The sequence below is a fragment of the Bubalus bubalis genome, chromosome 2 (genome assembly GCF_019923935.1).
Source record: "Bubalus bubalis isolate 160015118507 breed Murrah chromosome 2, NDDB_SH_1, whole genome shotgun sequence".
Classification (NCBI taxonomy): Eukaryota; Metazoa; Chordata; class Mammalia; order Artiodactyla; family Bovidae; genus Bubalus; species Bubalus bubalis.
Genome location: NC_059158.1, coordinates 59,531,108 through 59,543,446, shown reverse-complemented (window position 1 = coordinate 59,543,446; position 12,339 = coordinate 59,531,108). Strand labels below are relative to the sequence as shown.

Genomic DNA, 12,339 nt, shown 5'->3' with positions numbered 1-12,339 from the left:
TATTTCTATTTCTTTAGGGTCCCACTGGTCCCATTGGTCCTCCTGGCCCAGCTGGTCAGCCTGGAGATAAGGTAACATTTAACACTGTTTAGAAACAGAAAGTGTCTTTTGTTGCTGTTTGGATGAAGGACAATTTTTTTTTTTCTTTTTTAAGGGTGAAAGTGGTGCCCCTGGAGTTCCGGGTATAGCTGGTCCTCGTGGTGGCCCTGTAAGTGTTACAGACATTTTAACATCATTTGAGCCCCACACAGGCAGCAGCTACCTGTGCCTCCCTCTTTAGCCATTCTGTCCATGGCCCTAGTCTCAATGGTGGGATACTACCTGTTAGCATCATATGACATGCAAGGCAAGGTTAAAGTTCTTAAAGTAAGATTCACAAGAGACTGTGAGACCATTTCAAATCTTGCCATCTTTCCTAAGTAATTCTGGAAAAAAAAATATAAAAGTTGCATAAGTAATAATATGCATTTGTAAAAGAGTATTTCTTAAAGCCATAGGATCTTTGCCCGAGGCTACTTCTAGATCTAAAATTCTCTGCTTTCGGTGTTTGTAGACTCAGGAGAGATATTTAGTAAATGTTTTTAACTAATTGAATGATTTCTAAACACTTTAACCTTATTTTTATTTTTTTAAATCCTTGCATTTTTAGAAGTTATACAATTAGGTTTTTTAAATACTTCAAAATTCTCAAATTATTTTTCTTACAAAAATAAAAAAATTGCTACTTCGAATTTTATTGAAAAATGGAAAGGTCTTTAGAGGTTAAGCTCTGTTAGCTTTGCACACTAACATTATCTTTCCTTAGCTTAAAGGAAAAGATAAGATGATGTAGAGGATGACATGTGCTCCCAATAGGAATATATTTCACTGTGACTAATGAGGATATTTTTCACTTAAGGGTGAGAGAGGCGAACAGGGGCCACCAGGACCTGCTGGCTTCCCTGGTGCTCCTGTAAGTATGATCATTAAAACATGCATGTCACATAGCCCAGAATCACTATCTCACTAAAAAATAGTAGGAGAATAAGTCAAGTCTGAATTCTAGTCTATTTCAGCCACTCATTCCTTATGAGGGTTCATTTATCCACCTCCTTTTTTTTTTTTTTTTTTTTTGAACTTTATTCTTACTGTTTAAAAGATGGATACAAAAACACCTGGCCTGCCTTTACACCAGATTAATAAGACTGACACGATCTCCTAGACTTAAAGCACTCTGAAAGTTTTTATTAAAGTTCTTCCATTTTTAAATGGTACTAAATAAAACTTCCTCTAAGCCCCATCTTTCTCAAATGCATTTATTGGTGCTTGCTTTGAAATGTACAATCCTTAGAGAGAGGTTCTCCCTTATAAAAAATAATGGAAATCGTACCACTTTCTGGACAATTTTTTTTTTTTTTATCATGGAAACTCTTTTTATTTTCTGGTGGCTTCATGTGGAGTGTGGGACCTTATTCCCCAACCAAGGGTCAAACTCATGCCACCTGCAGTGGAAGCATGGAGTCTTAACCACAGAACCACCAGGGAAATCTTTATCATGGAAACATTTTCATTGACTTTGTTTCTTCCATGTCTTCAGAGAGTCTTCCAATTTTATTTTAACATCTAAATATATCCATAACTATGTATAAAATAGATAACTAATAAGAATCTATTATATAGCACAGGGAAATCTACTCAATGCTCTTTGGTGACCTAAATGGGAAGAAAATCCAAACGAGAAGAGATACATGTGTAATGTGGCTGATTCACTTTGCTGTACAGCAGAAACTAACACAACATTGTAAAGCGACTATACTCCAATAAAAATTAATTTAAAAATTAAAAATAGATTAAAAATATCTCTCTGCATGAAGAATTCTATTTTCTGAAGAAAAAAATAAGGATAAGCCCAGTGCATCGTGAAGGGTGTCAGCTCACAGGCTGTGTTTGTTTCTGAATGCAGGGCCAGAACGGTGAGCCTGGTGCTAAAGGAGAAAGAGGCGCTCCTGGTGAGAAAGGTGAAGGAGGCCCTCCTGGAGCCGCAGGACCCGCCGGAGGTTCTGGGCCTGCTGTAAGTATCTCTCTTTTTCTAAGCCTTCTAAAAGAAAGTACTTAGGTTTGTCAATAATTTAATATTTTCACACTGAGAGAGAGCTTTTCATGGTGACAAGAATACAGGTTTTGTAGGAATACAGTTCTGAGTTTGAAGCTAGGCTCCAACAATCTAGTTACCTCCATCAAGTTATTTTCATGTCCTCAGAGAGTTACTATTTTTGTGTTTTGATGTAGGTTCTCATTTCCATTGTAGTGTTTTCCCCCAGTTTTATTGAGATAAAACTGACATATACATTGCATTGTATAAGTTTAAAGTACAACATAATGACTGTATGTGTTGTGAAATGATTGTCATAATAAACAGAGTTACTGATTTTTCAAAGGCTTAACACTAATCCCAAATTTTGATTTTGATGCTATTCCTATCGACCGTTTCGATCTCCATTCCATATAGGGTCCCCCAGGCCCCCAAGGTGTCAAAGGCGAACGTGGCAGTCCTGGTGGTCCTGTAAGTAATGATCGTCTTAACTATTATTGAAAAGCATTAATCAATATCAATCTGTATAAAAACTGCTTTGAAAGCCCTAGTTTCCTACAGAGAGTATAAAATTATGATCACGTATTCATGTGTGAGTTATATGTAAATTCCAAGAGGAAAAAACAAACCATAAATCTCAGAATAGAATGCAGTTCCTACCACATTTCTTACATTTCATATTTGTTTTAGTAGTTAATTATTTGTTCTCCTTGATTTTTGACATTCAAAAGTATATTTATCATTTCGCAGGGTGCTGCTGGTTTCCCCGGTGGTCGTGGTCCTCCTGGTCCTCCTGGCAGTAATGTAAGTACTTTTTAAAATAATTTTAAGCCATATATTCCATAAAGAATACTCATATATGCATTCTACTCATTTTACATATGAGTAATATGCATATTACTCATATATGCATAGGGTGAGAAACTTATCCACTGCAACTTCTCTTTTTATTAAATTCCATATAAAATTACTTGAATCCAGGTGAAAGAGGGAAGAAAAAATGTACTTTTTCATTATAAAATATTCTAATATCAAACATTTCTTTGTAGGGTAACCCAGGCCCCCCAGGCTCCAGTGGTGCTCCAGGCAAAGATGGTCCCCCAGGTCCACCTGGCAGTAATGGTGCTCCTGGTAGCCCCGGGATCTCTGGACCAAAGGGTGATGCTGGTCCACCAGGTGAGAGGGGAGCACCTGGAACTCAGGGCCCTCCGGTGAGTGCTTTCTTTGCTCTATTGATTAATAACAGTTTTATTTTCAATAACAAATCAATAGAGGAAAACATAGTCACATAAAGAGTAACCCAGATTTCATTGTCCATCACAACAGGGAGCTCCAGGCCCACTCGGAATTGCAGGAGTTGCTGGAGCACGAGGTCTTGCAGGCCCACCAGGCATGCCAGGTGCTAGGGGCAGCCCCGGCCCACAGGGCATAAAGGTGAGTGTAGCTATCTTTCACTGGACCTTTGTTTCCTTTATGAAGACTGATAGTCTTTAGACATATGACCATAGCAAGTATGTAATGAACAAGTTTTCCTGTAATTAGATGTAAATTCTTGATATTTTCAGTTTCAAGAAGCATGCATATTATCAAGAGGCTCTGGAATCCAAAAACAATGCACATCATAGACCAACTGTGAATACCAACACAAATAGTTTGATATCACAGGAAATATCTTGTCATCTCAAATACCTCTGTTAGGAAACTTGTCAGCATTCTTCCATTTGCTGACTGTCAGTCTTGAAGGGGAAAATAATCTCAGCTTGTAGACCTATGATTCCTTTAATTGATACCAATTATCCATCAACTCAATTCATTTTATTCTCTTGACTTTCTTTCACTGATACTGCTATAACATCCTAGGGCTTAGCATCTTAAATATCCATTTAGCAAATAGGGTAATAAAATTGTATTTTATTAGGGCTCACATTTTGACACTTTGAGCACCCTTTTAAACTGATAGTCATATAATATTGTAGTGAAATTACAATATAACATTTAAGTCTATTCGATTTATATGAACATATCCAATAAATGTGTATTCTTTAAATACAGCCAAACATTCGATATAACCTAATTCTAATGGGCACCATAAACCTGTGGTTTCATGATGATTAATCATTATTTTTTTTCTTACAATAGCCATGTCTACTTATGCACCTCATATTAGGATGTATTCTAATATGATAATCAATGTAATTACTCAGGCATCCAGGTTCATTGAACAAGTTAGAACATACAAGAAGTTTGTTCCCCAAAGCATTTTTCCTCTGGCAGGGAGTTTTAGGAACAAATTCCATAAGAATTGAATAATACAAAGTTCATCCCTGGGAAATAAAGACATCTAAAAGTATCATATTAATTGATTTCCTGGAAAGAAATATGAATTTATTTCTTTGTACACAGGGTGAAAATGGTAAACCAGGACCTAGTGGTCAAAATGGAGAACGTGGTCCTCCTGGCCCCCAGGGTCTTCCTGGTCTGGCTGGTGCAGCTGGTGAACCTGGAAGAGATGTAAGTACTAGTTCTCAGAAAATATCCAATGAGGCACACTGTTGTTGTTCAGTTGCTAAGTCATGTCTGACTCCTTGAGACCCATTGGACTGCAGCACACCAGGCTTCCCTGTCCTTCACCATCTCCTGGAGTTTTCTCAAATTCATATCCATTGAGTCAGTAACGCCATCCAATCATCTCATCCTCTGTCATTGCCTTCTCCTCCTGCCTTCCATAACATTTAAGCAAGATTCAAATTGGCCTTACTTGGGTCTAAAAGTGTAAATATTGCCACATGTCAAAGTTCACCTTCTTTCTCTAGTAATGAATATTCTTTCTATTACAATTTATTACAACTCAGCCTTAACCGTTCATGTTCTTTAATATTTATGCAGTGAATGATCATTAATGGAGAAGGATATGACCTTTAGCTAAATAAACAAGAGTTGGGGATGGGGAAAGCCCCAGTTTACAGCATTCCTTCCGGGTAAAAATATTCTGCATATTATCTGTGATTAGTCCTTTCTTAAATTGTAGATTTTCATTATCTGCTTAAATTACTGTGTGTCAAGCTTTTATTTATTACCTCTCTCCTAAGAACCCTTTTTAGCTTCCCAGTCACTTCTTTCTCTCTCACCCTGTGAAACTGTAGTATCACAGGTGTACTGCATCTCCATGTAGGCATTGTCAACCCTTGCAGGGCCACACCCATTGTCACATCTAAGATTTTTCACTCCCAAGAACCAATTTTTATTCTCTTTAGGAATGATATTTTACCCATTGAGAATGCATGGCTTCAATAGTATTTAAATAGTTCCAAAAATTTTGATTTCTTTTCTTATTTTTTTTTCTTTAATCAGGGAAACCCTGGATCAGATGGTCTGCCAGGCCGAGATGGAGCTCCAGGTACCAAGGTATAATAAACACAAGTACAGTAATTTTTTTTTTGTAGGTTTTAATTATACCTTTTAATAGATGTAATTAAAGCAATAACTGCTGATCAGATCGATTTTGGAACTGTGAACTTGTCCACAGGGTGACCGTGGTGAAAACGGCTCTCCCGGTGCCCCTGGAGCTCCTGGTCACCCAGGCCCTGCTGGTCCTGTTGGTCCACCTGGAAAGAGCGGTGACAGAGGAGAAACTGTGAGTTCTAATGAACACCATCATTCCTTACTTATCCATTTTCCGCAGTAAAGAACTCAGTAGATAGACGATAGAATGTCATATCCGCCAACCGAAAGATCTACTCTCATTTGTTTTACAGTTTTGTATGCTAGTCGTTCCTTAGACAATTGTGGTGATGAAGATATATGAGAAATTTCTGGCAGTAGTCAATGAAGAATTCATTTTTTAAATTCAAAATGGTATTAATCATACCAAGTGTATATCCGCTTGGTCAACATATAGTTGAACTAACAGGATGTTCTCTTTTTCCTGTTTAGACCCCCAGGTAAAGCTATAAACAGGTCAAGGATTTGTAAGGAAAAAGTAATACTAACTTTCAGTAATATCAGCAAGCATACCATTATTCTCCCACAATGAAAAGATTAGGATTTAAATAAAACAAATCTATATCAAAAAGTAAACACCTCCCCCTGTGTTTGTTTATTTGTGTATTTTTATTTTAGGGCCCTGCTGGTCCTTCTGGGGCCCCAGGTCCTGCCGGATCAAGAGGTCCTCCTGTAAGTTTTTGTTTGTTGGTTTGTTGTCTATTTTAACTAATTCTATGGTGTAGGAAACAGTCTATTTTCTAGCATGTTCGGGAAAAAGGGATGAATAAACACCTAACTATGGAACCAAATTTAAACTGTCCTTTCATGAAACAGAAAGTAATTTAGGATCTAAAACGCCCTTGGGGCCGTGTGTATACATGGCAATTATTGGGGCTCTATACAATTCTCAGTCCAAAATCGAAACAACCACTGCAGTTTGTATAGTTGCGCCTACGCAGTCTGTCGATGGGACTTCTAGCTTGTAGAATATTATAAAATGGACTTAATTGTTGTGAGTTCTAATTTGTTTTTCCGACATGTGTGTGTATGATCCTAATTTGAAATGTGTTTGTAAAGGGTCCCCAAGGCCCACGTGGTGACAAAGGTGAAACCGGTGAGCGTGGTGCTACCGGCATCAAAGGACATCGCGGATTCCCTGGCAACCCGGGGGCCCCCGGATCTCCAGTAAGTGCGTCCGCTTTGTTAGAAAGTCCTCTCAATGCATTTTCGCTGATGAGATAGGCACACCTTAGAGATCAATAATAGAAAAATGTTCATCTCTAAAAGCCTATGCTACAAGAGATTAGAAATCAATTTAAGGGCTTATTTGAAATAGTAGTTGGCATGAGACAATGGGGAGAATAAGGAAAAAGAACTCTTGTTTCATCTCGAGCCTCAAGTTTCTTGATCTGACCTTGAAAATACAGTTTACTGAGCTTTTTGAAGGCATCACTCAAATGCACCTTCCTTTCCTTTCAGGGTCCCGCTGGTCACCAAGGTGCAGTCGGCAGTCCAGGCCCTGCAGGCCCCAGAGTATGTACAAGAAAGAGATATTGGAAGTTCCATGTTTTAAAATTTTTGCACTGCAGGGAAGTATTCTAGCATTGTGATATCATGATCATTTCTTAGGGACCTGTTGGACCTAGCGGGCCCCCTGGCAAGGATGGAACAAGTGGACACCCTGGTCCCATTGGACCACCAGGGCCCCGAGGTAACAGAGGTGAAAGAGGATCTGAGGTAAGACATTACTTATAAACATGTGTATTTAATTTGCTATAATCTGCACATTTTCGGAAACACTTTGCAGTATTTTAAAATTGAGATGGCTAGTTAAACACAATACAATTACCGAACTTAAGTTAGGGAGTGAACACTGACTTTAGGACATTCTCCAGCACATTAAAACTTTCTCCACCACACTGCCCACAACAGGGAGAAAATAAGAAAACCTTCCTTACAGATAACAGTTATAGCAGAATGAAAACTGCTCAGTGAATAAAATGAAAATAGGTCAGTGAATAAAAAGAACTCTGCCAGTGCTGATCTCATATTAGACAGCTCACACTATGATCATCATAATGACAGGTTTAAAGTACTGATGCATTCCACTGCTCAAACAGCTTCAGTGATTATTCCTGTTTTGCTGCTTACACCATCATTTCTAACACATTCCTATCCCACGCCTTTGGGATAAATGGAAGGAAAACTATTAACCCCACAGGTTACACAATTAAACACAAAGTTAAGTGGTTAACCCCAAACCACAAGGTTAATGATAAATCTGGGGTCAGAATCTAGGTTTCCTGATCCTAACTCCTCTGACTTGTCAGCATTAGAATCGCTAATATCTTAGAAGAACACACGATAGAGTGAAATTTGTGATCTAACACCACTTCTTCCTATACAGTAGAACTCAATGAACCTCATAATAAAGGATTATAGTGATAAATTGGTTAATATTCTATCAAAAAACAACCCAAACTTGTATCGAAATAATTATGCTTACACAATGTATTAATTCTTTGTAAGACATTTTCTTGGGCTAGCAATGTATTTTTTCCGTGGATACCAAACAAGTTCACATCAATGACATATGTTCTTACACATCAGTGATGTATGTTCTTACTCCTTCTAGGGCTCCCCAGGCCACCCAGGACAACCAGGCCCTCCTGGACCTCCTGGTGCCCCTGGTCCATGTTGTGGTGCTGGCGGGGTTGCTGCCATTGCTGGTGTTGGAGCCGAAAAAGCTGGTGGTTTTGCCCCATATTATGGAGATGAACCGATAGATTTCAAAATCAACACCGATGAGATTATGACCTCACTCAAATCAGTCAATGGACAAATAGAAAGCCTCATTAGTCCTGATGGGTCCCGTAAAAACCCTGCACGGAACTGCAGGGACCTGAAATTCTGCCATCCTGAACTCCAGAGTGGTATGTTGGGGAAACTTTCACACTCATAGCAACAAGATAACAGAGAAAACTGCCTGTATTAAAATTTAGGGAAAAGGAAAATTTTACTGTGAGTAGAAGATATTATATAGCAGGAATAATCCTTAAATAGTGTTAGTTGAATTGAAACTCCTTGATGTTGTAAGAAAACATGAATTTTGTAGATGTACTTAAACTGTAACATAAATTCAAAATATGCCAATATAGGAAAATTTAAAGACAATTTTGTAGAAATTTTAAAACAAATCATGTTTGGGCACATTTCTTCATATCATCACAAAGTTATTTGAGTTATAAACAACATATATCACTTTGTTCTCAGGATCAAATATTTGTAATTTGATGCAGGCATAATTTGCAATTTAATCATTGTAACCTATATTCATTGAAACAGTTTTTATAATAATCTAATTACTAAATTTTTCAAATTACGAAACTATCCCAAAGTTCCTCTATTACGCTACACTAAAAAGTGGAAATATGGAAAATACAAATACATTGGCAGTCAACATTGCGAATGCCTCACTCAGTCACTCCAGTTGAGTCAGACTCCTTGTGACTGGATGGACTATAGTATGAATGCCTTACAAAATCATTTTGGCCTAAATCCCATTACTGGACTTCATAACCAATTCCATTGTCCTTTTTGTGACTATTCAGGAGAATACTGGGTTGATCCTAACCAAGGTTGCAAATTGGATGCTATTAAAGTCTACTGTAACATGGAAACCGGGGAAACGTGCATAAGTGCCAGTCCTTTGACTATCCCACAGAAGAACTGGTGGACAGATTCTGGCGCTGAGAAGAAACATGTTTGGTTTGGAGAATCCATGGAGGGTGGTTTTCAGGTAAGAAAAGATACGCCATTTTTCTTTAACTGATTTATCTTTGCTTCCCTAATTTTTTGTTCCTCCCATTTGTTCATCGCAAAGCAAAGATAGTTAATAAAGAGAAAAGTGCAAAAGATTGTATATACTCAGATAGCTATTATAACTTGTTTCTCAAAGCTAAATTAGATTAAATGATTCTTAATACACAATCACCTTTCTTTCATATTTAAGATCTTCTTTACTCTGACATTACATATTATACATGCAATAAAAAGTTGTAGATAAAATACATAAACAATTTATATTATAGTGACCATACTCTCTGTATAAATCCATTAGGCATAATTGCTGCTAAAATGTTTGATCAGCTTTATTTGTTCCCCACCACAGTTTAGCTATGGCAATCCTGAACTTCCCGAAGATGTCCTCGATGTCCAGCTGGCATTCCTCCGACTTCTCTCCAGCCGGGCCTCTCAGAACATCACATATCACTGCAAGAATAGCATTGCATACATGGATCATGCCAGTGGGAATGTAAAGAAAGCCTTGAAGCTGATGGGGTCAAATGAAGGTGAATTCAAGGCTGAAGGAAATAGCAAATTCACATACACAGTTCTGGAGGATGGTTGCACAGTAAGTATCAGCATTTTTATAAGCATGTCTTATGATGAGCTCAGCTTGCTCATTTAATCATGCTATTTTTAAAAGAAGGAATAAAAATAATGAGTGTGAACAAAAGATGGCATTCAGTGTGAGTTATATTGAATACTGATTCATTCCAGGGAAGGTTAAATGTCACAAACAATGAGTTTATCTTCTCAACCTCCTGGTGAAAACTAGTTGCTATGAAAGCAATTGAAATTTAAACCCATCATATAAATTTTATCAGATAATTTAGATGGTTGCTATCCATTCTACATAACTGCCATCATATGATCTCAATCTAAAATCTGTTTTTAATTTTAAAGGTTACTTTAAATCAACCCTTTGTTATTATCATTATGAACAGAAGGAGAATTCATTCCTAATATTAATAATATCTCACAAGTTCCAATGTAAGAGACCTATCTACTTCTTAGTAAACTAGCTCCCTACCTGCTAGTATTGATCGGAACTGAGGTTTCTGAGAAGGCACTGGCCTGTGGCAATCTCCCTGTTGGGTTTACCCTGAAGTACTGTAAGGCTTTTGGTTAATGATATGGTTTATCTGCTGGGAGGATTATCACTTTGAACTGGAGCAAGTCTCATATGTATACATTGCAAGTTGGTAACTCCCTTTCAGCAAAATATTTAGAAAAACTAAATAATTGTAATGTCATTATCACTTACATTTTTTATTTGCTCTTTTTTTTTTTTACAGAAACACACTGGGGAATGGGGCAAAACAGTCTTCCAGTATCAAACACGCAAGGCCGTCAGACTACCTATTGTAGATATTGCACCCTATGATATCGGTGGTCCTGATCAAGAATTTGGTGCGGACATTGGCCCTGTTTGCTTTTTATAAACCAAACTCTATCCAAAGTCCCAGAAAAAGCTTCACACTCCATATGTTCCTTTTGTTCTAATCTTGTCAGCCAGTACAAGTGACCAAGTTCCAGTTATTTATTTCCAAAATTTTGGGGAAAAAAGTGTAATTTGACCAAAAAAGGATATTTGTTTTTGCTATTACACCAAATACAGTTCAAATGCTTATTGTTCTATTTTTTTACCAATTTCAATTTCAAAATGTCTCAATGGTGCTATAATAAATAAACTTCAACACTCTTCCAATAACACTGCGTTACATTCTTTGAATCCTAGCCCATTTTCAGAGCAATGACGGTGCTTACCATTAAAAGATTACCTTTCCTCTGAAACAGTCAAGCAAGAAATTAGAAAAGAACTTCCTGTTTCAACTACCTCAACCTGGTCAGAAACACAAATGAATTCTATGAGTCCCAGAAGATGAAAAAATTTGTATAAAATGCCAAAACTTATGTTCCTAAAACATTGGTTAAAAAAAAAAGTAGAATGTAGTTCAAGAATTTAAAGAAATAGTTTTGAAGCCATAATTAATCTTGAATATCAACTGCTTTTAAAGGTGCTTTTCTTTTTTCTGGTCATTGCTGGTCAAGTTTACCAATATTTGGCAAGTCTTTAAAGACACATGGTCTGGTGCTAATGTATTTTCACTTTGAAAACTCTAGGTCAGAATTGTTGCCTTGCATTCAAAACACAGTTGCACCATCTGTACTTGTCTCCTGTCAAAAATGTTTCCTGGTGTATCACTGCAGGAGACACTTTCCCTGCATCCTGTGAAAGTCAACAACAACAAAAAACTAATAAAGGGGCTGCTTTTGTCACAGTAACACAGAGAATGTGTTGAAATTAAACTTTGTAAGCTTGTATGTGGTTGTTGATCTTTTTTTCTGACAGACACCCATAATAAAAGATCATAATAAAACATTCCTGGCTTTTGTCAGCTTTTCATAGATGTACGTTTGCACTCAGGAACTCCAGTGATTTTTCCTGGAAAAAGCATATTGAGTCTTAGCTCTCTCACTTAATAATACAATAATGCTCCTTCGAGAATATGAGATAATATAACTCATGACGGAAAGAGAGATAATGCTCAATGGGGAATCTTGCAGATTTTTAGATCATATTTAGCAGAACTTGGGACATGTTGAAAACCAAGGGCTTCTATTTAAATAGTAACATGGTAAATTAGCGAGTCCCTAAAGTGGGAGTAATAAAGGAGGAAATTCCTGGTAATTTAGAAGAAAGTAAGCTGGCTCTAGCAAAACAGACTTTAATATTGAGAATAATTGCAAGGTTAGGCTTTTTCTACTGCTTCTAAACACCACCTCATTGCCCTCTTGGGTCAGGACAATGTAAGTTATTAATTTTCTCCACCAACACGTTATTAATTTTTTAGCTACTGTAAATAATAGTAGTATCATCTTACATACCTGACTTTATAGTTTGAAATTTATTCACTCTATGATTAATAATAATACTT

The 12,339-nt window shown here is 37.1% G+C and overlaps 1 protein-coding gene across 1 annotated transcript in view; it reads left to right on the top strand.

The window, feature by feature from the left end:
* COL3A1 (collagen type III alpha 1 chain) overlaps positions 1–11,783 on the top strand; it is a 39,706-nt gene extending 27,923 nt beyond the window's left edge. The window contains exons 33-51 of the mRNA XM_006073705.3: positions 18–71; positions 155–208; positions 899–952; positions 1,943–2,050; positions 2,489–2,542; positions 2,822–2,875; positions 3,121–3,282; positions 3,398–3,505; positions 4,475–4,582; positions 5,423–5,476; positions 5,598–5,705; positions 6,191–6,244; positions 6,632–6,739; positions 7,034–7,087; positions 7,184–7,291; positions 8,190–8,487; positions 9,166–9,353; positions 9,726–9,968; positions 10,696–11,783. Of these exons, the coding sequence (XP_006073767.3) occupies positions 18–71; positions 155–208; positions 899–952; positions 1,943–2,050; positions 2,489–2,542; positions 2,822–2,875; positions 3,121–3,282; positions 3,398–3,505; positions 4,475–4,582; positions 5,423–5,476; positions 5,598–5,705; positions 6,191–6,244; positions 6,632–6,739; positions 7,034–7,087; positions 7,184–7,291; positions 8,190–8,487; positions 9,166–9,353; positions 9,726–9,968; positions 10,696–10,842 (2,118 nt within the window). The 3' untranslated portion in view covers positions 10,843–11,783. The remainder of the gene's footprint in view (positions 1–17; positions 72–154; positions 209–898; positions 953–1,942; positions 2,051–2,488; positions 2,543–2,821; positions 2,876–3,120; positions 3,283–3,397; positions 3,506–4,474; positions 4,583–5,422; positions 5,477–5,597; positions 5,706–6,190; positions 6,245–6,631; positions 6,740–7,033; positions 7,088–7,183; positions 7,292–8,189; positions 8,488–9,165; positions 9,354–9,725; positions 9,969–10,695) is intronic.
* The last annotated feature ends 556 nt before the right edge of the window (positions 11,784–12,339 follow it).